Genomic DNA, 24,036 nt, shown 5'->3' with positions numbered 1-24,036 from the left:
AATGGAAAGTTTCTGAAATACACCCACAGTATACGGCTGATTATCACCAAAGTTCCCATGTTACTCAGTGGAGAAAGGATAGGCTGGTACAAGAACAGTGCTAGAATAACTGGATATCCATATACAAAAATATAAACCTTAACCCTTGCTTCAACTCACACATGAAAATTACCTGAAAATAGATCATGAAGATAAAAGCTAAAATTATAAAACTTATAGAAGAACATGTAAGACACTAGCTTAGGTACCATGAGTTAGACAAAGTTTTCAGACAATATATTAAAAGGCAAGATCCATAAACTATAACAACCTGTAAAGTCTTTCAGCAGCTCCTCATAAACTATAACAAAAGTTAATAAACTTTCTCAAAATTAAAATCTATTCAGGAGGTAACAAAATATTCTTTATTTTTTAATTAACTATTGTGTTATATTACATTTAACAATTTATAAGTTCTAAGTGTATGACTTAATACTTCGATAAACATATTTGCTCTTATCAAATAGAGATTATATCCATAATAAAGAATACTAGACTGCATGCAGTGGCTCACACTTGTAATGCTAGCATTCTGGGAGGCCGAGGCAAGTGGACTGCTTAAGCTCATGAGTTCAAGATCAGCCTAAGAAGAGCAAAACCCTGTCACTACTAAAAAAATAGAAAAACTAGCCAGTAATAAGTGCCTGTAGTCCCAGCTACTTGGGAGGCTTAGGCAAATGGATTGCTTGAGCCCAAGAGTTTGAGGTTGCTGTATAACGCCATGGCACTCTACCCAGAAGGACAGAGTAAAAATCTGTCTCAAAACAAACAAACAAACAAACAAAACTTACAACTCAGTAAGATGGAAACCAACACAATAAAAAAATGAAGAAATATACAATAGATTTGAATAAACACTTAACCAAACAAAATACACAAATGGTAAATATGCATAAAAAAGATGCTCAACATCATTAGTCATTAGGGAAACACAATAAAAGCCTCAATGAGACACCACCACACATTCACTAGAATGGTTTAAATTAAAAATCCACAATACTAAGTGTTAGCAAAGTCATGAAGTTATGGAACAGTCATATACTGCTAGTAAGAATGTAAGATGGTACACCTACTATAGAAAGAAAACTGGAAATCAGTCTGACAGTTCTTTAATAAAGTTAAAAATACACATACTATAAATCCTATCAATTCCATTCCTAGAACTCTTGCCTCAAGAGAAATGAAAACATGTTTAATACAAAGATTTATACTAGAATGTTCATAATTTCAATAAATTTTATTCAAAAAAGCACCAAACTGTTAACAATCTAAATTTCCATCACCTGATAAACATAAACAGCTGAAAAAACTATGGTGTATCCATACAATGAGATGCTACTCAGAAAAAAAATGAACCAACTACTGTAACATCAAACGACAGATAAATCTCAAAACATCCTACGTGAAAAAACCTAGACACGGAAGACTATATGTTATATGATTCCATTTATATAAAATTTTAGAAAAGGCAAAACAGTACCATTTTGCGTTGATCTGCACAATAGCTTAGTAGTTACTAGCGGCCAGAGGGACTGACTACTTACTAAAGGTAATAACATTTTGGCACAACGAAAATTGTTCATATTAATGGTAGTAGTTACATATGCCACACATGTTTGCTAAAGTCTATCAAATTATACCCTTAGAACTTATAAATAAATCTGTAAATGTAATTACAACTCAATATAGCTAACATTTTTTAAAAGGGTATTATTCTTTCAACTTTAACAAGGGAAAACCCTGTCAATATGGAAAACGGCCCCAAACTTTTATACTGTACTATATAAAATAGTGAACCTCAGTATTATGACATGTAAAAAGTTAAATTTAGAAACTTTTAAAAAGAGAAAATAAAAAAAATCACAAAAAGCTTTCTCAATTACTGAAACAACAAAAAAAGAAAAACACCCTGCCGAAAGAAAGGTTAATAAAAGACAAGGTTCTTGAATTCAAGAAACAAAACAAAAAGCACAAAAACACGAGGTTGCAAAATAACATATGCAGCTTCCTGACTCTGGCTGTTACAGAGTTATGTAAATAGCGGAACTAATAAATGATTGGAGAACGATGGAAAGAGAATTCTAGGAAAATTAAGCTGCTGCTTACTCTTCGTCTTGGCTGGGGGAAACCATCTCTGTGTCGTCGTCTTGTTCGGGAACGCACCTGGATTCCCTGTCCTTTATTAAGAGGGTCAAAGGATTCTATAATAATCAGCAGAAAACACAATGTGAGGTAAATAACTCACAAGTTTAAATGAAGATTTAGAGTGGGAAGAGAAACATCAGGTAATCATCACTGTATCTATTATTTTATTTGCAATAAATCAAGAATTTCACTTACATACTTCAATAAAACCAAGGATACAGCACTTAATGAAAATGAACAATCAAGAAAAACCAAGAACTTTTGGGTTGATTAGTTACTGTGGGAAAGGTTAAAAAAATTTTAAGCCAAATTAACCACTTATAAGCTCAAGCGGCTAAGGCTATTGAGCCTGTAGCTCAAGCGGCTAAGGCGCCATCCAGCCTGGGCCTGACAAAAAACAATGACAACTGCAACCCACTCTCACCCCCCACCCCCCAAATAGCTAGGTGTTGTGGTGGGTGCCTATAGTCCCAGCTACTTGGGAGGCTGAGGCAAGAGAATCACTTAAGCCAGGAGTTGGAGGTTGCTATGAGCTGTGATGCCACAGCACTCTACCCAGGGTGATAGCTTGAGGCTCTGTCTCAAAAAAAAAAAAGAAAGGACTAATTAACACCTACAAAGGCAAGGACCATGTGTGTCCTAGATTATTATTTCTAACATACTACAATTGCTTAAACAACATCATTAAGAGTTGTACCAATCTTGAAAAACAAAGGACTTTTGGCAGACAGGTACTTTGCACAAACCTGATGGAAAATCTGCTTCCAGATCCTGTTCAGTTTCCCCTTTTGAGAACTGCTTCAATTCTGAATCAGCCTCTTGCACAGTATTTGACTTTAAGGCATAATGATTCAGCTCTTCCTCCCAGCTGTGTGGAGTTGATACTGCCTCTGATTCAAGATCACCACTGTATGTACTTCCTTGGTCTGAAATATACAGGTAACAAACAACCCCTCAAAATATGATAGGTTCTTGACAGGCTCAGAAACCTTCCTAAACTTCTGAATACCAAAAACTTACAGTTCTGGGATAATTAAATAGGTACACTCAAGAATAAAATAACTTATTCCTAAGTCCTCACAGAATTGGACTCATATTGTTGGTAAACACTTCAAGGCATTATCTCAATCCTTAAAATACTCAAGATAGCTCTGATTATTCTCACGAATTAGCACACATCACAGATATTTGACACCCCTTACAAATAGCTAAAATTACCAATATTAAATCCAAGGGCACCAATACCTTATAGGTTTCTTTTACTGAAAGAGGGTAGTTATTTCTAATTAACAAAATAATATTTACAACTACAAACCTTTTTCAAATATCTTGGTGTCTAGGAAGAGTTCTTGCTCAGAAGTTTGAGATCCTAAAGAGAAAGAAAAGCACATAATAAAACAATTTATAAACAACAAACTTTATCTCAAATGAAATGACTGAACTATATATATCAATCATACTACAGAGTTCTAAGTAAATAGATTTTATATACAGAAAGAACAATTCATTAATAAAATTAGGCATCAGTAGTAATTTTGTGTTTTGTTTTTTAAGACAGTCTCAAGCTATCACCCTAGGTAGAGTGCCATGGCATCATAGCTCTTAGCAACCTTAAACTCTTTGGACTCAAGTGACCCCTTGCCTCAGATTTTCTATTTTTAGTAGAGAAGGAGTCTTGCTTTTGTGCAAGCTGGTCTGAAACTCCTGAGCTCAAACAATCCACCCACCTCAACTTCCCAGAGTGCTAGGATTACAGGAGTGAGCCACTGTGCCCAGTTTTTTTTTTTTTTTTTTTTTACGTGCCATGGCATCATAGCTTTTAGCAACCTTAAAGTCTTTGGACTCAAGTGATCCTCTTGCCTCAGTTTTTCTATTTTTAGTAGAGACAGGATCATGCTCTTGCTTAGTCTGGTCTTTAACTTGTGAGCTCAAGCTGCCTGGGCCTCCCAGAGTGGTGGGATTGCAGGCATGAGCCATCACGCCTGAACTCATTAGTGGTAAATTCACTTAGATCACTATAGTAGCTATACTTCTAAGTAGCAGTACGAAAGAAATCATGGCAATAGGGATGTTTACTTTGTTTATAACATTCCTGTGCTTGTTTTTTTTTAGAGATGAAGTCTCACTATGTTGCCCAGGCTAGCTTCAACTCCTGGGCTCAAGCGATCCTTTTGCCTTACCCTCCCTCCCAAGTAGCAGGCACTCTTATGCTATTTGGAAAAAAAATTTTTTTACTATAATACAAACATATATTTATTTATTTATTTTGTAAAGACATGCGAGTCTCACTTTATCACCCTCGGTAGAGTGCCGTGGCATCACACAGTTCACAGCAACTTCCAACTCCTAGGATTAGGCGATTCTCTTGCCTCAGCCTCCCGAGTAGCTGGGACTACCGGTGCCCGCCACAACGTCCGGCTATTTTTTTGTTGCAGTTTGGCCAGGGCCAGGTTTGAACCTGCCACCCTCAGTATACGGGGTGCCGCCTCACTAAGCCATAGGTGCCGCCCATTTTATATTTATTCAAAGTTATATATTTCAAAGTTTTTATATTCAAATAAATATAAATATTTGTTTATTTAAAGTTTTACCAATCTGCTTTAAATTGGTTTCTCCCTCCAAAATATAACAATCTTTACCACTGTATTGAAAAGCCAGTAGACTCAGTACGTAAGTTCCATGAGCAGTCGGCACAGGGAGCTAAACAGAACATAGTTCTACCAATTCTAAAACAGTTTAAACGTAAGAACCTCAAGGATTTAAAATATTTTTAAAAACCGAAAAATATTTATTCAGAAAAACTGCTTCAGGCGGCACCTGTGGCTCAAAGGGGTAGAGTGCTGGTCCCGTATGCCTGTTCAAACCCAGCCCCAGCCAAAAACTGCACCAAAATAAATAAATAAATAAATAAATAAAAAAGAAAAAGAAAAACTGTTTCTTTTCCCTAAAATCAAAGAGCCAGATAGATACTCAGTTGGAATTCTTTTTTTCTCTTCTCTGTTTCTAATCCATTTGACTTTATCTATATCATAATTATCATGACTGTCCTGATGCTTAGTTTTAAAAGTCTTTGTCTTACTCAATTGTAGGCAAAGTCACAACATTTCTACAAAAGAAGCCCTTGATAAATGTTAAATATTAACATGAATGGAGAAACCAACTTAAAACAAGGATTACCATCAGAAATTGTTTGAACTGCCACACCAAATTTAGCATCAGAAATTAGAAAATGGCCAGGCACAGTGGCTCACACCTGTAATCCCAGCATTCTGGGAGACAGAGGCAGGTAGATCACCTTAGATCACAAGTTCAAGACCAGCCTGAGCAAGAGCAAGATCCCATCCCTAAAAATAGCCAGGCATTGTGGTGGGCATCTGTAGTCCCAGCTACTCAGGAGGCTGGGGCAACAGGATCACTTGAGCCCAAGAGTTTGAGGTTGCTATGAGCTATACTGTCACAGCACTCAATCCCAGAGTGAATGAGTGAGACTCTGTCTCAAAAAAAAAAGAAGTTAGAAAATGAAGTATAGGGCCAAAATTCTAAGACATTAAACTTTATACATAAATGAGTCACAATTACGAGATTATGTATTAAAAAGCAAAATGACACAACAATCATTAAGGTAATAACAAACTTTTATCAATCTTTAAGGAAACATAGGATTTTAGAAATTACTAGCAACACAGTAAGAAAGCTCATAGTTTTTTCAAATGCCACAGAATTCAGAAAATCATCAAGCATTTATTATGAAAAATCAAAAACCCAGTGCCTACCTTTCTAAAATTAATCACTGAATAAAACAAAAAACTGTCAAAAAAAAGACTAATTTCTTGGCTCATCAATAATATGTGAAAAGGCCGGTGTAAAAGTTCACCTACATATTTCAACCATCTTAAATACGTTTTCTCTATCTCTTCTTATGTCTAAAAATAAAGGAAGTGCTAATTAAGGCTAGAAGTTTTTCTAGAATATATATGAGTGATTCTGGTTAATATGAAGTGCTTTGGAGTCCGATCTGGATTCAAGTTCTGGTTCCATCACTTTCTGACTGTAATGAGGGCAAGTCTAATATCCTATTTTCCAAATGATAAATCTGAAGTAAACAGTATCCCACACCCACCTCATAGAGTTGCTATGAAGATTAAATGAGGCAATGCATATGATGCACCCTGGACAAAGCCTAGAGTATGTTAAGCACACGTAAATGTTAACTACCGTTGTTATCATTATTCCTCACTAACAGTATAAGATTTACCTGTAGGTTATTTTGAGCCAAATATTTTCCAACCTAAGATTCTACTTATCCTCTCCCACATGCTGATTGTTATATAACAAGAATTCTTCTGTGGGAACCATGGCTTTGAATATAGGGATAAAACTGGAAAATGATCACGCAACACATTAAGAAAGCTCACGGTTTTATAAATCTTTGATTTATAAGTTACCTTTTTTCTGGAATCATTAACAACTAAAACCAGTATTAAATACCAATACTTAGCTTATCTTCATAATAAGGATAACAGCTTTCGGGTGGCGCCTGTGGCTCAATGAGTAGGGCGCTGGCCCCGTATACCAAGGGTGGCGGGTTCAAACCCGGCCCCAGCCAAACTGCAACAACAAAAAAAAAACAGCCAGGCGTTGTGGCAGGCACCTACAGTCCCAGCTACTTGGGAGGCTGAGGCAAGAGAATCACCTAAGCCCAAGAGCTGGAGGTTGCTGTGAGCTGTGACGCTACAGCACTCTACAGAGGGTGACAAAATGAGACTCTGTCTCTAAAAAAAAACACAGATAACATACTTTCAGAAGTACCAATAAGCGTAATAAACTCCAGAAGCTTGTTATTTAAACGTGCTGAGGCTTTAAAAACAACCTTTCTCATACTTAAATTACTTGTATTATCTAAAAACTTGCATGCTTTTTCTTTCCTTGCATTTAAAGATTATACCAACCTCCCTGGGATAGAGTCTTCTCCTTTTCTTCATCTTCTGCAATCATTTCTGCCATCTCAAGAAGATCAGCTTCAAATGGGTGTGTGGGAAGCTTTTCCTTAATGTCTTCAATCTCAGTGACTTTATCTTCGTTATCCATTGAGGATGGAATAACCATAGGTACAGGCATCTGAAAGACCAAGGTAGACTGAAGAATTTTGTAGGCAATAGGTTTTTGCCAAAAGCATTCTTTGTGAGATGATTTAAGTATTAAAATAATAAACAAATTTCAGATACAGTATTTTCACTGCTGATGATTAAAACAGTCTTGCTAGTTTATTTTTATAAAAATAGAGCCATTAAAAAAAAAAAATCAGGGCGGCACCCGTGGCTCAAAGGGGTAGGGCGCCAGCCCCATATGCTGGAGGTGGTGGGTTCAAATCCAGCCCAGGCCAAAAACTGCAAAAAAACAAAAAAACCCCGGGCACTGTGGCGGATGCCTGTAGTCCCAGCTACTAAGGAGGCTGAGGCAAGAGAATCGCTTAAGACCAAGAACTTGAGGTTTGTGTGACTCCACGACACTCTACAGAGGGCAACAGCTTGAGACTTTCTCAAAAAAAAAACCAAAATCAGGGCGGTACCTGTGGCTCAGTGAGTAGGGTGCCAGTCCCATACCCCAAGGGTGGCGGATTCGAACCTGGTCCCCGGCCAAACTGCAACCAAAAAATAGCCAGGCATTGTGGCGGGCTCCTGTAGTCCCAGCTACTTGGGAGGCTGAGGCAAGAGAATCACTTAAGCCTAAGGGCTGGAAGTTGCTGTGAGCTGTGACACCACAGCACTCTATTTCGGGTGACAAAGTGAGACTCTGTCTCTTAAAAAAAAAGAAAAAAAAATTCAGGCTACACATGTAGCAGTGGTTATGGTGCCAGCCACATACGCTGAAGGTGACGGGTTTGATTCCGGCCTGGGCCAGCTAACCAACAATGACAACTGCAACAAAAAAATTAGACGGGCATTGTGGCAGGTGCCTATAGTCCCAGCTACTTGGGAGGCTAAGGCAAGAGAATTGCCTGAGCCCAAGAGTTTGAGGTTACTGTGAGTTGTGACGCCATGGCACTCTATCAAGGGTGATGTAGTAAGACTCTGTCTCAAAAAAAAGAAAAAAAAATTCAGTAAGTGCTTTTCTGGATACTCAACAAAATATGTCTCTGAATCCTCTAAAAGAGTTAATTCCTTAATGCATTTTCATTTTGTTTTTGTGGTTTTAGCTTTTATTTCTCACTAAACATTTTCTTACAACTGTTTCTCTTAAGAATTCAGAGCCGAAAAAATAAATGTAAAAAAAAATCCATTTTTCTTTTTAAAAAAGTGAGAATGATGTAAATCACAGTATTATTTTTTGACCCTTGCTAAAATCCAGGATTCTAATACACACCGTTTCTGATCTTTTTCTATCGGAGTGCTCTTATTGCATATGAAACTTGTTTTAAAAAGCTATATCATAATCTTCTCTGAGAAAGCAGGGGACAGACAATAGTCTTATATAAAATCTACCATTTAAGTAACAATGTTCTTATGGAAACAGTCAACCAAAATCAAGAATATTTCACTAACAAGTGAGAAGTTTCTTTACAGTGCTGTAAAACTTTAATGGAGGAAAAATACATGCTAAATTAGCCTTAATCTCTAAATGAGTACTCACTGGAACTGGAATTCCAAATGGAACTGGAGCATACTGAGTATAAAGATGAAGGGGTATGGGCACAAACACTGGTACAGGAACTGGCACCACAATAATTTGGGGCTGAATTGGAGTATCTTCTAATTAAAAATAAAATCATAAGAAAACAAAAAGGGTTAGAAACATTTTAATAAAATTCCAAACACAAAAAAATCTTATGGAAATGTATGGTTTAAATTAAGTGTAATCTATGATTCTAGGAGTTCTTACAAAGGAGAAATAACTAATGTAGCAAAAAAGAGGCTTGAATATAGCTCTGTCAAAAAATTAGGTAATATAATAAAAATCAGTAATATAAGGATTATATAAATGTAGGATATAATTTAGATGAATGATGGGAAAGAATTGAAACAGTGATCTTAGGAAAGGTATGGAAAACTGCTAAGATAAGTAAGTAGGACATGCTACAGAAGAGAATAGATAGATGGAGGGTCCATTTTCTTTCTTTTTTTTTTTTTAGAGACAGAGTTTCACTTTATCACCCTCGGTAGAGTGCCATGGCATCACAGCTCACAGCAACCTCCAACTCCTGGGTTTAGGCGATTCTCTTGCCTCAGCCTCCCAAGTAGCTGGGACTACAGGCGCCCGCCACAACGCCCGGCTATTTTTTTGTTGCAATTTGGCGGGGGCTGGGTTTGAACCCACCACCCTCGGTATATGGGGCCGGCATCCTACTCACTGAGCCACAGGTGCTGCCTGGAGGGTCCATTTTCAGGAGGTTATAATGCCCATTTTAAAATAGCTATAATAGCTATAGCTATAATGCCCATTTTAAAACCATCTGTAGCAGACGGTAGGGAGCTACTAAAGATTTGTTAGCACAGAGTAAGGTGATGAAAATGGCATCAAAAAAGGTTAATTTGGCAGCTGTTTTAGCTTGGAATAAAAAACATATCAACTGTTAAAGAAGGAAGCAATTATAATATGTAGGGCTAAAATGATAAGGGTCTATTCCAGGTAATGATGTAGGTTATACCTACAAAAAAAAACATATACCAGGCGGCACCTGTGGCTCAAGGAGTAGGGCGGCCCGAGATGGTGGGTTAAACCCAGCCCCAGCCAGAAACTGGGGGGCAGGGGGTGGGGAGAGATGGGGGGCGGGGGGACCACACACACACGTAAGTAGATGTTCTCAGTATTTAAAAGACAGAGTATGGGGGGAAAAAAACATGAGAGAAAATGAGAAGATGAAAGAGTCATTCTATTATTTAACAAACACAGATGGGTCCCTTAGTTCTACTTAATGACTGCTCAATGTTTATTTTATGGAAGTGACATGCATTCAGTAGAAACAGTACAGTATGCAATAAATTACATGAGATATCCAACACCGTATTATAAAACAGGATTTGTGTTGGATTACTTTGCCCAGCTATAGACTCAGGTAAATGTTCTGAGCAAATATATAATAGACTAAGCTAATAAACTATGATGTTCAGTAGATTAGATATATTAAATGCATTCTCTTCTTATGGTATTTTCAACCTATGCTAGGAAGGAGCATCTGTATCTATAGCATCTTCTCTATAGGCCAAAAAATATGTTAGGTGACTGTAAAATCATTTATGTAGGAAAAAGGTTAATACTAGTGACCAATAAGAGAAAAGCTGATAACTTGACTAGGTTTAGAGGGAGGAAAATAACATGGGATCAATTTTACTAAAGTACAGTGGATATTAAAAAAATGTTACTCAGGGCGGCGCCTGTGGCTCAAGGAGTAGGGTGCCGGTCCCATATGCCGGAGGTGGCGGGTTCAAACCTAGCCCCGGCCAAAAACCAAAAAAAAAAAAAAAAGTTACTCAGTTAGCGATGTCTGATAACTACATAATAATAAATAAATTACTACTGACACAACAAAAAGAAAAAATACAAGTCATCTATAGTCTTGCTATTTCTCCGTGGTCCATAGACCAGCAGCATTAACTTTACCTGGGACATTACAATAAATGTAAAATCTAGGCCCCCCTGAATACTTAACAAAATTCCTATTCATGTGCATATTACCCCGTTTCCCCGAAAATAAGACAGTCTCTTATTTTAAGGTGTGCTCCCGAAGATGGTCTTATTTTCAGGGGAGTCTTATCTTTCCTGTAAGTAGGTCTTATTTTTGGAGGATGTCTTATTTTCGGGGAAACAGAGTAGTGTTTGAGAAGCACTGAGCTAGAGGATAACACTGAAGATCTACAAATGAAGGATTTCTTTCTAGTTTAAAAATTTCAGGGCTTTTGGATGCCAGCAGGAGGGGGCTACACAGACCCATTCCTTACTGAAATAGGCAAAGTGGGTGAAAATTATAAAAAAAAAAAAAACTATTTAAATTCTTGGGAAATTGCCCTAAAGGCAATCAGCAAATAAAAAAAATTATTCAAGAAAATCTATTAAAATTTGGTAATAATAGTGAGAGTCTGTGACACTTCAGCCACCACCTGCTCCATCCTCCCAGTTCAGCTCAACTTGACAGAATCTCCACTTTGGGTGTCTGGCTAGGAAGAACAGGCTTCTTTCCCCTTAGCTCCCAATCAAGGCTTATCATATCCCACCAAGAGGACAGTAGAACAGCAGCACTGTTCATCCCTTCCAACTCAAAGTTGAAAGGTAAATTCCTGCTAAATGTGCAGAAGAGGAAACTCACCTCCACCCATCTCCATTGACTCTACCCCAGAATGGCAGGCAGGCCAAGAATCCTGGGCTCCTGATCACCTTTATCCCAGAGCTCACTGTTCACTTGTCAGGCACAAGTTTCAAGACAGGAGAGGCAAGCTTAGAAGACCAGACTGGTAGACTTAGACTACCACTCTGCCTAATATCCAGAGAAGTGGCTCAGAGATTCTGCCTGAGAGGCAATTCATAAGGAAAGAAAGCTCTGAAAGCTCTCCTCAAAGTGACTTTATTTGAAATAGAGTGTAGAGTAATTCAAACCTTAAGGGAACTCAGGATAACAACAGAGCCTCTTAAGAGCCTATATATAATTAGAAACCTTAGGCTTACTCTTGTAATATTACACTGTCATTAATAAGAGAATTAAATGAAATGTTCACAGTATAATATTATCAATTTACTTCCTTCTCTTTGACCTAAAATGTTTTAAGTCTCAGATGGGGAAAATACCTAATTCACAGGGATGTCATGACTATTAATTTGGGTGACATATACAGGCAACCAAATACATCACCTAGGAAATAGTGGATACTCAATGTAAATAGACCCCACATTCCTTTCCACTGAAAAAGAAAAAATAAAGAAAGATCAAGGAACATACCTGTCTGGCATTCTTTGTTTTGGTTATGTGGTTTGCAAGAGGTGGCTTTAGTCTGTGTGATAGGTTTACATAATAAAGCTTTGTTCTTCAAAAGCCTTGAAGGTTGGGAAGGCGGCAGTTTCAGGGCATCTGTTTGTGTACTTGCCTAGTAAAAAAAAGAAATTTGGAAATCAAAGAGATTTTTTTAAATCGTGTTAATTATAAGAAATATAATTTTAAAATAGGCTTGATGCCTGTAGCCCAGCAGCGAGGGTGCCAGCCACATACACCAGAGCTGGTGGGTTTGAACCCAGCCTAGGCCTGTCAAACAACAATGACAACTACAACCAAAAAATAGCCGGGCATTGTAGTAGGCATCTATAGTCCCAGCTACTTGAGAGGCTGAGGCAAAAGAATCACTTAAGCCTAAGAGTTTGAGGTTGCTGTGAGCTATGACGCCACAGCACTCTACTGAGAGTGATATAGTTGGACTCTATCTCAAAAAAAAATTTTTTTTTTTTTTAAATAAAAATCATCTTGGAATTACATGGAAGACATAGTATGTATTCAACTAAACGTGTGAGAATACTGTGTTCCTGAAATATTCATAGTACTAGAATATTTTAGTAACTATATACTACTCTGAATGCATCTAATTATTATTTCTATTTACCAAGAAAAATGCTATTTCTATTGTGACATCTTGTTGCTCAAAAACAATGTTGGCTGAGTAAAATGAGAACTCTAGGCCAGGTACGACAGTGGCTCACCCCTGCTATCCTAGCACTTTGGGAAGCTGAGATGGGAGAATTGCTTGAGGCCAAAAGTTTGAGGTTGCAGTGAGCGATGATGGTGTCACTGTACTCTAGCCCAAGACACAGAGGAAAATGCTACCCCCCCCCAAAATTAACAAAATAAAAACTCTTACTTTTTTATTAAGTCTTAGAAAACTTAGTTTCAAGGTAACTAGGAATAACAGAATCACTTATGATCATTTAAATAATAAGTAACTTGAAAAAAGATACAAAAATTATCCTAGAGATCAGGAAATAATTAAAAATACCATTGCTCCCGTCATAAGTTTTTCTCATTATTTATATTCTTCTTTCAAGAGATAAAATGGAAAATATTAATGAGTTTTTAAAAAAGGAGATGGTCTTTTACTGTATGATCTGCACTGGGCAGGGATATAAGCTACATTTTAGAAGTATTTTACTTATGATCTAAGTATATTATAAAACACCCCAAAAAGACCTTTATGCCCAAATTCTGTACAGTTTTCTTTAATTCTGTGCAATTCTTTAAAAAATCTTCAGTAAGTACATAAAGAGAGCAAACATTCAACAAAATTAAGTACATAAAAGATCTGTTTAAATAAAGAAAATCCTATTCCTAAACAAAGAGTAAATGAGTTCATGACATTTTATATAGTAAAGGATAAGGGTGGGCAAATTAGATCACGCATAGTCATACTGCATAAAAATGAAAAATTAATACAGTGATAATACAGATAAAAATAAAACTTACATCCCCAATGATTTTCGCTGTTACTGTTGGAACTGCACCTTGATATAAATTGAAAAAATATATTTAGGATCTCTTATAATTATTTAACATTAGCACTAAAAGTTGATTATCCGTCCACAAACACAAAGCCTCATGCTAAGAATAAGCATCATCTAATTTAATGCAATGAAAAGATACTAGTAATATTAAAGTATGAGAAAAATGGATATGGAACTTGTGAAAACACTATCCAATGCTCCAGCAGAATATCACCAGTACTACAGATGAATGTGTCAAACAGGATCAGTGCCTGTAGCTCAGTGGTTAGGGTGCTGGCCACATACACTGAGGCTGGTGGGCTCAAACCCAGCCCAGGCCAGCTAAAACAGCAATGACAACTGCAACAACACAAAATAGCTGGGCATTGTGATGGGCACCTACGGTCCCAGCTACTTTGGAGGCTGAGGCAAGAGAACCGCTTAAGCCCAAGAGTTTTAGTTTGCTGTGAGCTGAGACGTCACAGCACTCTATCAAGGGTGACAAAATAAAACTCTGTCTCAAAACAAAACAAAACAAAAAAAAGAATGTGTCAAACATAAGAAAACAATTGCTTATGGAAAAAAGTTAGAGAACTATTGTATACAACTCAAAAAGACTAGAAAAATGCTTTCAAATCAAGCCGTACCTTGTAAGACACTGTTAGAATTCACTGTGGGCTGAGCAGCAGGAGCACTTGCCAATGATACTACATTAGCTATAACTGGGGTCGAATCTTTTCTCAGAGTTGGGGGCCCTGCTGAAGCAGCTTGAGCCATGGAAACATTTGCTGATTAAAATAAACAAAAATAAGGAAACCTCATGTAATTTATATGAAAAACCAACATCTCAAGGAAGTTAAACAATGCTTTCAGGTTTGAGTAATTTCTGCTAAAGCAAAGAGTTGCTTCAGAATTAACTGGGGTTTGGTTTTTTTTTTTTTTTTTTTGGCGGTTTTTGGCCAGGGCTTGGTTTAAACCCGCCACCTCTGGCAGATGGGGCCAGTGCCTTACTCCTTTGAGCCACAGGCGCCGCCCTGGTTTTCTATTTTTTAATTAGTGCAACTTAAAAGTCTTCCATGTACTTCATCTTTGTGTAAAAATGCAACAGACAGTCCCACTTAAAAATCAACAAAAGTCCCCAAAGGTACAATCTCACTGACGAACATGAGGTAGATTTAATGGACTTTTAAGCCTATGTGTTCCTTAAATCTTGCCTTCATATAGAAAAAAATTTTTAAAGTTTCTGGAATAGGGTCTTGTAGATCTTGCTTCTATTTGTAAACAAAACTACACTTAAACTTTTCTAGCTTTGGGGATATTACTCATTTTGTCTTTAAACCATAAAGTTTTCGAGATTAAATGGCCTAACTATGAAGATGGTATATTTAAAAAGCTATATGATTTAAACTTTATGCCTTTTGTTATTATAGGTAGTTTCAAAGCTTTTTAATAAGGAAACCAATTATACCCAATTACAAAATATTAACTATTATTCTTTGCCATAAAGTTCTTACAGAGTTTATTTGATTCAATATGCCAACAGAAACCTAAATTCTCATTTTTACACAGCTTTAGTATTATACATTGAATAAAAAAGAATCTAAATGTTAATGCCATTTAACAAAAGGAAATGAATGTTTTATAAAATTAATGACAACCATTTACAGTTCCCGTTCTATACAATAGTAGTTAGTTCCTGGCATTCATCAACGATTCCAGTCATCACTTAAGTTTAATTTTACCTGCACTGTTTTGTGAAGGTGGGTCACATACATTTTGCTGATTACAGAACATTAAGATACAAAGTAGATTACAAAAATGTTTCATTTCCCCTCGCCACTTCAAAGACTCATTGAGTTTACCCTGTCGCTTACAACCATCACATTTGGCCATCTGAAAAGGAAAAAAAATAGTAAAGGAGTGGGAACCAAATTATCTGTGGTCTTACAGAGGATATTAATTTAGAATTCAGAACATAAAATTAAAGGTTGACTGTCTCAAAATGGTAAATATTTCTCTATTAATGATTTTATATTAAATAATTTTTAAAACCATGTAAATATGATAGAGACTCACTAAATAGCATTTAAGAAGCAAATAAGTGCGCCTGTGGCTCAGTCGGTAAGGCGCCAGCCCCATATACCGAGGGTGGCGGGTTCAAACCCAGCCCCAGCTGAACTGCAACCAAAAAATAGCTGAGCGTTGTGGTGGGCGCCTGTAGTCCCAGCTACTTGGGAGGCTGAGGCAAGAGAATCGCTTAAGCCCAGGAGTTGGAGGTTGCTGTGAGCTGTGTGAGGCCACGGCACTCTAGCGAGGGCCATAAAAGTGAGACTCTGTCTCTACCAAAAAAAAAAAAAAAAGAAGCAAATAAGTGAAAATAAAGCCTATCTTCCTCAAAGACTTCAGAAGACAAATTTGTATTATTTAAATAATAAAAGAATTAAACTTTGCTATCTTAAGACTGATGTGTCTCCTATTGGAAATTAAAGGAATAAAATTTCAATGACATTAAAGTCTTCCTAAATTTTATATTAATTGCTATAGAGTGTAATATAAACAAATACTCTAAAGTTTTGGGGGTTTTTTTGAGACAGAGTCTTACTTTATAGCCCTCCATAGAGTGCCGTCACATCACAGCTCACAGCAACCTCCAACTCTTAGGTTTAAGCAATTCCTTGCCTCAGCCTCCCAAGTAGCTGGAATTACAGGTGCATGCCAGAACGCCTGGCTATTTTTAGAGACAGGGATGGGCGTGGGGTAGGGTGGGAGGGTGTGTGTCTCACTTTGGCTCAGGCTGGTCTCAAACCTGTGACCTCAGGTAATCCACCCGCCTCGACGTCCCAGAGTGCTAGGATTACAGGTGTGAGCCACCACGCCTGACACTTTAAAGTTTTTTTTGTTTGTTTGTTTGGTTTGTAGAGACAGTCTCAATTTATTGCCCTCAGTAGAGTGCCATGGTGTCACACAGCTCACAGCAACCTCCAACTCCTGGGCTTAGGCGATTCTCTTGCCTCAGCCTCCCGAGTAGCTGGGACTATAGGCACCTGCCACAACGCCCAGTTATTTTTTTGTTGCAGTTTGGCCAGGGCCAGGTTTGAACCCGCCACCCTCGGTATATGGTGCTGGCACCCTACCCACTAAGCCACAGGCACCGCCCCACTTTAAAGTTTTAAATCATGAAATTGCCCTTCATACTAAATGAAATTTTAAAAGGGAATAATTAACTCAAAAACCCAGGAATATTAATTATATTTACCTGATAGAACAAAAGTGTGTATTTAGACATGCATTCTTCACAACAGAACTCTTCCACCTTTCCCCCTAAATTATTTTGTATCAATTTGGGAGAGGTCTGTAAACAATAACTGCACATTTTACAGTGATTTCGCCAGTGTTTTGCCAATTCATGTTTATAAAGCAATTTGCAACCTAAAAATCAGGAAAGGTAAATATAACATTAGGGAAAAATATTAATTATTTACACCTTTAATTTAAATGGCCTAGGATAAAGTTGAGTCCTGACCAATTAGCAGATCAAGAGATTAGAGGATCAAAACTAGCATTTTTTGAAATGAAATAACACAGGATATGACAAAGTAGAAAATATTAAATTGCATGACATATAGTAAATTTTCTTTCATGCAACTTGTATTATTTGGGTATGCAAAAATATACTGGGTCACAATGTAAAACGTATTTCTTCTTTTGTGCCGTGGTCAAAAGGCTTGAAAGCCACTGGACTAGAGCAAAACATTATAATATGACTACAGTCATATTAATAAACAATCTACCTCATGCTGATCTGCAAATTCAGACCACATATACTCAGAAACACAATGGCTGTTTAAAACAATAAAAATATAAACTTAGGATGCTACTATAATTTAAGGCATTCCATTTAAAAATCAGTGCAAGAACATAAAAGACCTTTGAGTTCCCCATCAACCTAGTAATATTAAATACATCATGTTCTACTGTCTCTTTGAAGATCTTTCACTTCATTTTAAATCTGTAAGACTAGACCAAAAAAGAATGAACTAAGTATAAACAAATAAAAAGGCTTTTGCATGATAAGTAAAGGATAAGTAAACTTGCATATTAATAGCTTGAATGATCAACTACTTTTAAAACAACCAACATGCTCAGTAAAATAATCTTCTATCTTTACCTTCACTACAAAATGACTTGTCAGCACCTGAGAATCGTACAGTCTCCTTTACAATTTTCTCAATTTTACAATATTCACACATTGCCATTACATTATTTATCTTCTTATATTCATCAGAACAATTCTTGCCACAGAACTGAAACATTTTACCCTGCAAAGAAATAATCATTAAGTACTAATTTAACATTTGGTTTGTCTTATGTAAATCCTCATTCTTGTTACTTTGAAAACAAATGGCACGATTTTGAGAGATGAAAAGCTAAAAAAAATTATACAGGTTAACTCAAACCCTTTTCACAAGTCTATACCTTATAGTCAAGAAGTTCTGGTTTTGTGGCAAAAAGACGATTACAGTGCTGACATTTGATTTTCACCACACTTCCTGCAAACCCAACATGCTGGGATTGGGCAGCAAGACGCTGGAGACCAGCTGCAGCAGAACTACTGATGGAAGAGGGAGAAGCAGCGGGGGTATTGCCTCCCCCTGCTGACACTGTTGAACCTGTAGGGATGCTTACAATTACTTGGCCCTGAGATAGGGGCACTACTGAAGAATTCATTCCAGTTGGTTTGTTGAATAAATTCTGAAAAAAACAAAACAGTTAACAAATCAGTTAAATCATATGTTCAGACAAATAAGCATTGCATGCTTGTATTATACATACAAAGCATAATTCTAGGCATGTAAGGTACATGAGTGAATAGGCAAAAATCCCTGCTTTTGAGCAACTTATAACTGAATGGTGGGGAATCTCATTTATGACCACATAAAATAATTGAACTACTAATCTTCAAAAATGGTATCTTCCCAATAGATAATTAACAGTACTATTTAACTGTATAGAAGGTAGTTAAATGACATACCTCTAAATATAGGATGAACTAAGAATCTAAGTTTGATAGAACTGAAATAGAAACTCAGACAATCCAGGCACTAGTAAACACCTAATACGTTTACATTACTACAGTAGGTGTCTTAGTGACTGAAGAGGAGAAGATTTCTGAAGCCATACCTGGAAAGCTATTACACAACTGTAGCTGCAGAAGTTACGTATACTTCCATCTGACATGGCTAGGTGATACTGAGGGATTGCTGAGGTTTTACAACTGTTACACTGAACTTGTACACCTTAGCGAATCAAAATAAAATAAGTATAAGTAATATATACAAATGTATGAGAAATAAATATTATATAATATACAAAAAATGAAGGGCCAGATTAAGTTGCAGCAACTGAAACTAAATTCAAAGCATCTCAATCATGTCACATATAGACAAAAACTAACTTAACATTAAAAGCTAATTTTTAAGTAAAAGTAGTCATGGCCTATCCTGAAACTGTAAAATAAATGAATCTTAAATCAGGTGTGATAAAGAAAGTACATTAAAGAAGCCATATAAAATTCTATTGGTAAGAGTTTAAGGCCTCAATACACATACAAGAAAATAAATAATCAGGGTAACAGGTGGTATTTTACAAATATTTTGAAATATTTTAAATCTGCCTTAAAAATCAACTAAATCTGCAGAATAATCTGTACAATAAAAAGCAATAACCCTTGTTTTCAATTATTGTATTTCAGAGTTTATAAAACCAGTATTACCTGCAGAAGTAACCATTTTAACTCTGTAAGCAGATAAGCAATTAACAGAACAGAAAAGCTCTGTCTTCCCCAAGCTATTGGTATTTTCAATCATTTCTGCTGAGGATCTCAATGATTTGCAAAGCGCACATGGAGTAATTTTGGCTGATTTCTATTAAGAGAATAAAAGAACATTCATTTTTACGAAATTCCTAGCAAAAGCATAATTCTTTGAATGTTTATACTAAAAGCTGTTAAAATATATGTATTTTTTGGAGACACAGTCTCACTCTGTTGTCCAGGCTAGAGTGCCATGGCATTAGCCTACCTTACAGAAACCTCAGACTCCTGGGTTCAAGCAACCTCTCACCTTAGCCTCCCAATGGTTGGAACTATAGGCACCCACCACAATGCCCAGCTAATTTTTTCTATTATTTATTTATTTTTAATTTCAGCTTCCTTGTTCATTCTTCTTCGTTCGAAGTACTCTTTTTTGTTGTTCATTTTCTTCTTCCTCTGGTGATGCTCTGTCCCATTGCCTCCCCAGTAGCTGGGATTACAGACGCCCACCACAACGTCTGGCTGTTTTTGATGTTAGTAGAGACGGGGTCTTACTCTGGCTCACTGCTGCTCATACTGGTCTTGAACCTCTGAGCTCAGGCAATCCACCTGCCTCGGCCTCCCACAACACTGGGACTACAGGCGTGAGCCACCACACCCGGCCAATTTTTTCTATTTTTAAAAGAGATGGGGTCTCGCTCTTGCTCAGGCTGGTCTTGAAATGCCTGAGCTCAAGCAAATTCTCCCAAAGGCTGTTAAAATATTTTATTTATTTATGTATGAATGTATGTATGTATGTATTTAATTTTTTATTGGAGATAGAGTCTCACTTTGTTGTGCTGGGGTGGAGTGCCATGGTGTCAACATAGCTCATAGCAACCTCAAACTCTTGGGCTCAAAACCATTTTCATGTCTGTCTCAGCTTCCCAAATAGCTGAGGCTATAGGCACCCACCACAAATTCCCACAAATTTTCCTATTTTAAGTAAAGACAGGGTCTCCCGGGTGGTGCCTGTGGCTCAGAGAGTGGGGTGCCAGCCCCATATGCTGAGGGTAGTGAGTTCAAACCCAGCCCTGGCCAAACTGCAACAACAACAACAACAAAAATACAAAAATAAATAAACTTAATTAAAAAAAAAAAACTTAAAAAAAAAAAAAAAAGGACAGGGTCTCCCTCTTGCTAAGGCTGGTCTCAAACTCTGAACAGATGTACTAGCCTTGGCCTCCTAGAGTGCTAGGATTATAGGCATGAGCCACCACGCCTGGCCTGTTGAAATATTTTAAATCAGAGCATTTCCAACATTTATGATCACAATTCTGAATGAGAAAGGTGAGTAAATTTACAAACTGACTTAGGAAACATATTCCTGAGATTTTGCATTTGCATATTATATACATATAAAACTGAAAAAGTTTCATAGAACAATATATATCATGATAACATGTAATGCACTTTGATCTTTGTTATTTTTCCATTCTATTCGGCTTCATTAAAAAGTAATGCTAGTTATAAACCTAGTAATTAATTGGGTGTAACCATAGATTTTTTTAGTGTGTGACCATAATTTTAAGATCTTTTTAACATTACTTTCTATTTTTTTACAGAAAGGGTCTCACTCTATCATCCAGGATGGAATGGAGTGGTACAATCACAGCTCAGTGCAACCTCAAACTCCTGGGCTCAAGCAATCGTTCTGCCTTACCCTCTCGAGTAGCTGGGACTACAGGTATGCACCACCACCCTCAGCTAATTTTTTTCACGTTTTGTAGAGACAGGGTCTTGCTATGTTGCCAAACTGGTTTTAAACTCCTGACTTTGGCTTGGGGCCCATATCCCAGTGGTTAGGGCACAGGCCACATGCACCAGGGCCGGTGGGTTCAAATCCAGCGCAAGCCTGCTAAAAAACAATGGTAATAACAACAAAAATATAGGCAGGTGGTGTGGCGGGCACCTGTAGTCCCAGCTACTTGAGAAGCTAAGGCAAGAGAATCACTTAAGCCCAATAGTTTTAGGTTGCTGTGAGCTGTGACACCATAGCACTCTATTGAGGGTGACATAGTGTACTTTGTCTCAAATAAGTTCATGCTCGTATACTGTACTACCCTAAAAATTCTAAGAATCCCCACTAAAGGTATTATACCTAGCAATAAAATGTGACTTTAAAGAAACTGATAAACATATAAGAAAACTAACTGTCAGAAGCCTGGGAGAGGTGGCTCACACCTGCAATCCTAGCACTGTGGGAGGCCAAGGTGAGTGGATTCCTTGAGGTCTAGAGTTCGAGACTAGCCTAAGCAAGAGTGAGGCCCCGTCTCTAAAAGTAGCTGGGAGTTGTGGCAGGTGCCCGTAGTCATAGCTACTCAGAAGGCTGAGGCAAGAGGATTGCTTAAGCCCAAGAGTTTAAGGTTGCTGTGAGCTATGATGCCACAGCACTCTACAGAAGGAAACAGAGTGAGATTCTCTTGGGACGGGGGAGGGGAGGAACAACCTAATTGTCAAATATTCTACCACTAATAACAAAAAAGTACTCTATAGCAATAAAGTGAGAGCAAACCTTGAATATCACAAGGGTCCAAATATAAATAAATAGTCTGTTCAGTCTACACTCAATTAGAGATTCAGAGAAAAAACTGCTAAGATTATTAACATGTCGTACATTCAGGATAATTTATAAAGTAAATCTACCACCAATTAGGAGATTTAAGATGTCTCTTCCCTCTTAAAGGATAAATTTATGAGACTTGTTATTAACACAGATACATATTAAAGTGAACATATTCTTGAATTCTAGAATGTCTTCTAAATCTCCCACTCCACGTGCCCTTTTTCTCTGATAAGGACTGCAAACACAAACTTCATTTATAAGACTTGAGTCAACATAAACCTCTGTGAAGCTTTTGCCGATAGTCTCATCATTCCCTATCAAGTAGATTTTTACTTCCTCTATGGCCAACTGTACCCCCTAACATTTTGATTATGGCATCTCTGTTTACTTGTTTATATTATCTTCCCACGGAGACACATAGCTCCTCCAAACAGGAACATCTAATGTTTGTTGAGTAAATTATATATAACAATGAAGCAGCAAAAACAACAATCTATAGCCAGATTCCATAATAAAGTGCTCTCTCATTCTTACTTTATATAATTCTAAAACCATCCCAGTACCATTGGTGGTATGATAGCCATTTAAATATAGAAAAACTGGGACTGAAAATGTTTAACTGCTTTGCCCAGGTAAAAATCATATTTGAACACGAAGTCTGAAATCAAATCTAGATGTACCTTACTTCTAAATTCCAGGTCTTTCTCTACCAAAGTACATATTAACATAATACATGAGAAACTTAGTAGGTCTGGGCTAAACTAAAAGTAATGAATGAACCACAGAATACTATTCAGTCATTTTAAAAATTGAGATTTTTAAATCTTTTATAACCACTTGGACAGACTTGGAGAACATCCTCCTAAGCGAAATATCAAAGGAATGAAAAGACAACTATCATTTGTACTCAGTACTAAGGTGAAACTAGTAGAATAACAATTACAGGTTCACACAAGAGAAAAGCTCAGTTGGATTCTGGAAAAGCAGAGGAGTGGAAGGGGTTTGGTGGGTTCCTACCCAATGGGTACAAAGCATGGGTATATATATGGCAGAGCTTCTGGGTGAAGGACAGATATAACTCAGACTTTAACCTTATAAATGCAAACCATGAAACCTAATTGCATGTACCCTCATATTAATCTGAAATCAAAAACAAAAAATGAATGAATTGGCCAGGCATGATGGTAGCTCATGCCTGTATTTCTAGCGTTTTGGGAAACAATGTGAGAGGATCACTTGAGCCCAGGAGTGCCAGATCAGCCTGATCAATATAGAGATACTGCCTTTGCCAAAAAAAAAGCTTTTAAAAATTAGCCAGGTTCTGCTCGGGAGGCTGAGGCAAGAGAATCGCGGAAGCCCAAGAGCTGGAGGTTGCTGTGAGCTGTGTGATGTCATGGCACTCTACCCGAGGGCAGTACAGTGAGACTCTGTCTCTAAAAAAAAAAAAAAAAAAAATTAGCCAGGTATTGTGGTGTGCACCCACTGTCCCAGCTACGTTAGGAGGCGTAGGCAAGAGGATTGCCTGAGACCAGAAGTTTGAGGTTGCAATGAACTATGATGACATCATTGCACTCTAGCCCAAGGAACAGAGCAAGACCCTGTCTCAAAAATAAATAAATAAATAAATAAAAAATAAAAGTAATGAATGAGTTTGAAATTGGGATGTTTCATCCTATTTCTCCTATTTTGTAGACTGTGAATCATCTTTCAATGAACTGAATCTAAGTAACTTTCAGTACCTCATACAACATCAGGAAAGGAACAATCATTTGGACAAAGAAAATGCAAATGAAGATACTGGAATTTTCTTTTTCCCTATGACAGCATAAATAATGAACAAATAGTAGAGCTAAGGCCTTTAATACAAAGCTTTTACATTAACAAAAAATAAACTGAAACATTATATAATGTCGAAATGCCAAAATTACTACGATGTTTTAAGAACCATTTATTAGAAAATTTCCAATTGACATTACAATATTCA

At 37.1% G+C, this 24,036-nt stretch overlaps 1 protein-coding gene across 5 annotated transcripts in view; it reads right to left on the bottom strand.

The window, feature by feature from the left end:
- The window catches only part of ZMYM4 (zinc finger MYM-type containing 4), a 181,324-nt gene that overhangs the window by 25,913 nt on the left and 131,375 nt on the right, over window positions 1-24,036 (bottom strand). For 4 of the 5 annotated variants that reach the window (XM_053576721.1, XM_053576723.1, XM_053576724.1 and 1 more), the window contains 14 exons: window positions 19,409-19,559; window positions 18,817-18,932; window positions 18,112-18,387; window positions 17,804-17,954; window positions 16,892-17,064; window positions 15,378-15,528; window positions 14,283-14,423; window positions 13,619-13,656; window positions 12,113-12,257; window positions 8,815-8,933; window positions 7,134-7,302; window positions 3,500-3,553; window positions 2,931-3,110; window positions 2,146-2,240 (listed from right to left, as the gene is read on the bottom strand). In XM_053576721.1, coding sequence (XP_053432696.1) covers window positions 2,146-2,240; window positions 2,931-3,110; window positions 3,500-3,553; window positions 7,134-7,302; window positions 8,815-8,933; window positions 12,113-12,257; window positions 13,619-13,656; window positions 14,283-14,423; window positions 15,378-15,528; window positions 16,892-17,064; window positions 17,804-17,954; window positions 18,112-18,387; window positions 18,817-18,932; window positions 19,409-19,559 — 1,959 coding nt within the window. The remainder of the gene's footprint in view (window positions 1-2,145; window positions 2,241-2,930; window positions 3,111-3,499; window positions 3,554-7,133; window positions 7,303-8,814; window positions 8,934-12,112; window positions 12,258-13,618; window positions 13,657-14,282; window positions 14,424-15,377; window positions 15,529-16,891; window positions 17,065-17,803; window positions 17,955-18,111; window positions 18,388-18,816; window positions 18,933-19,408; window positions 19,560-24,036) is intronic. The other variant, XM_053576722.1, reaches the window with a different exon arrangement.

Source organism: Nycticebus coucang, chromosome 22 (genome assembly GCF_027406575.1).
Source record: "Nycticebus coucang isolate mNycCou1 chromosome 22, mNycCou1.pri, whole genome shotgun sequence".
Classification (NCBI taxonomy): domain Eukaryota; kingdom Metazoa; phylum Chordata; class Mammalia; order Primates; family Lorisidae; genus Nycticebus; species Nycticebus coucang.
This window is presented reverse-complemented; position numbering and strand designations above follow the sequence as displayed.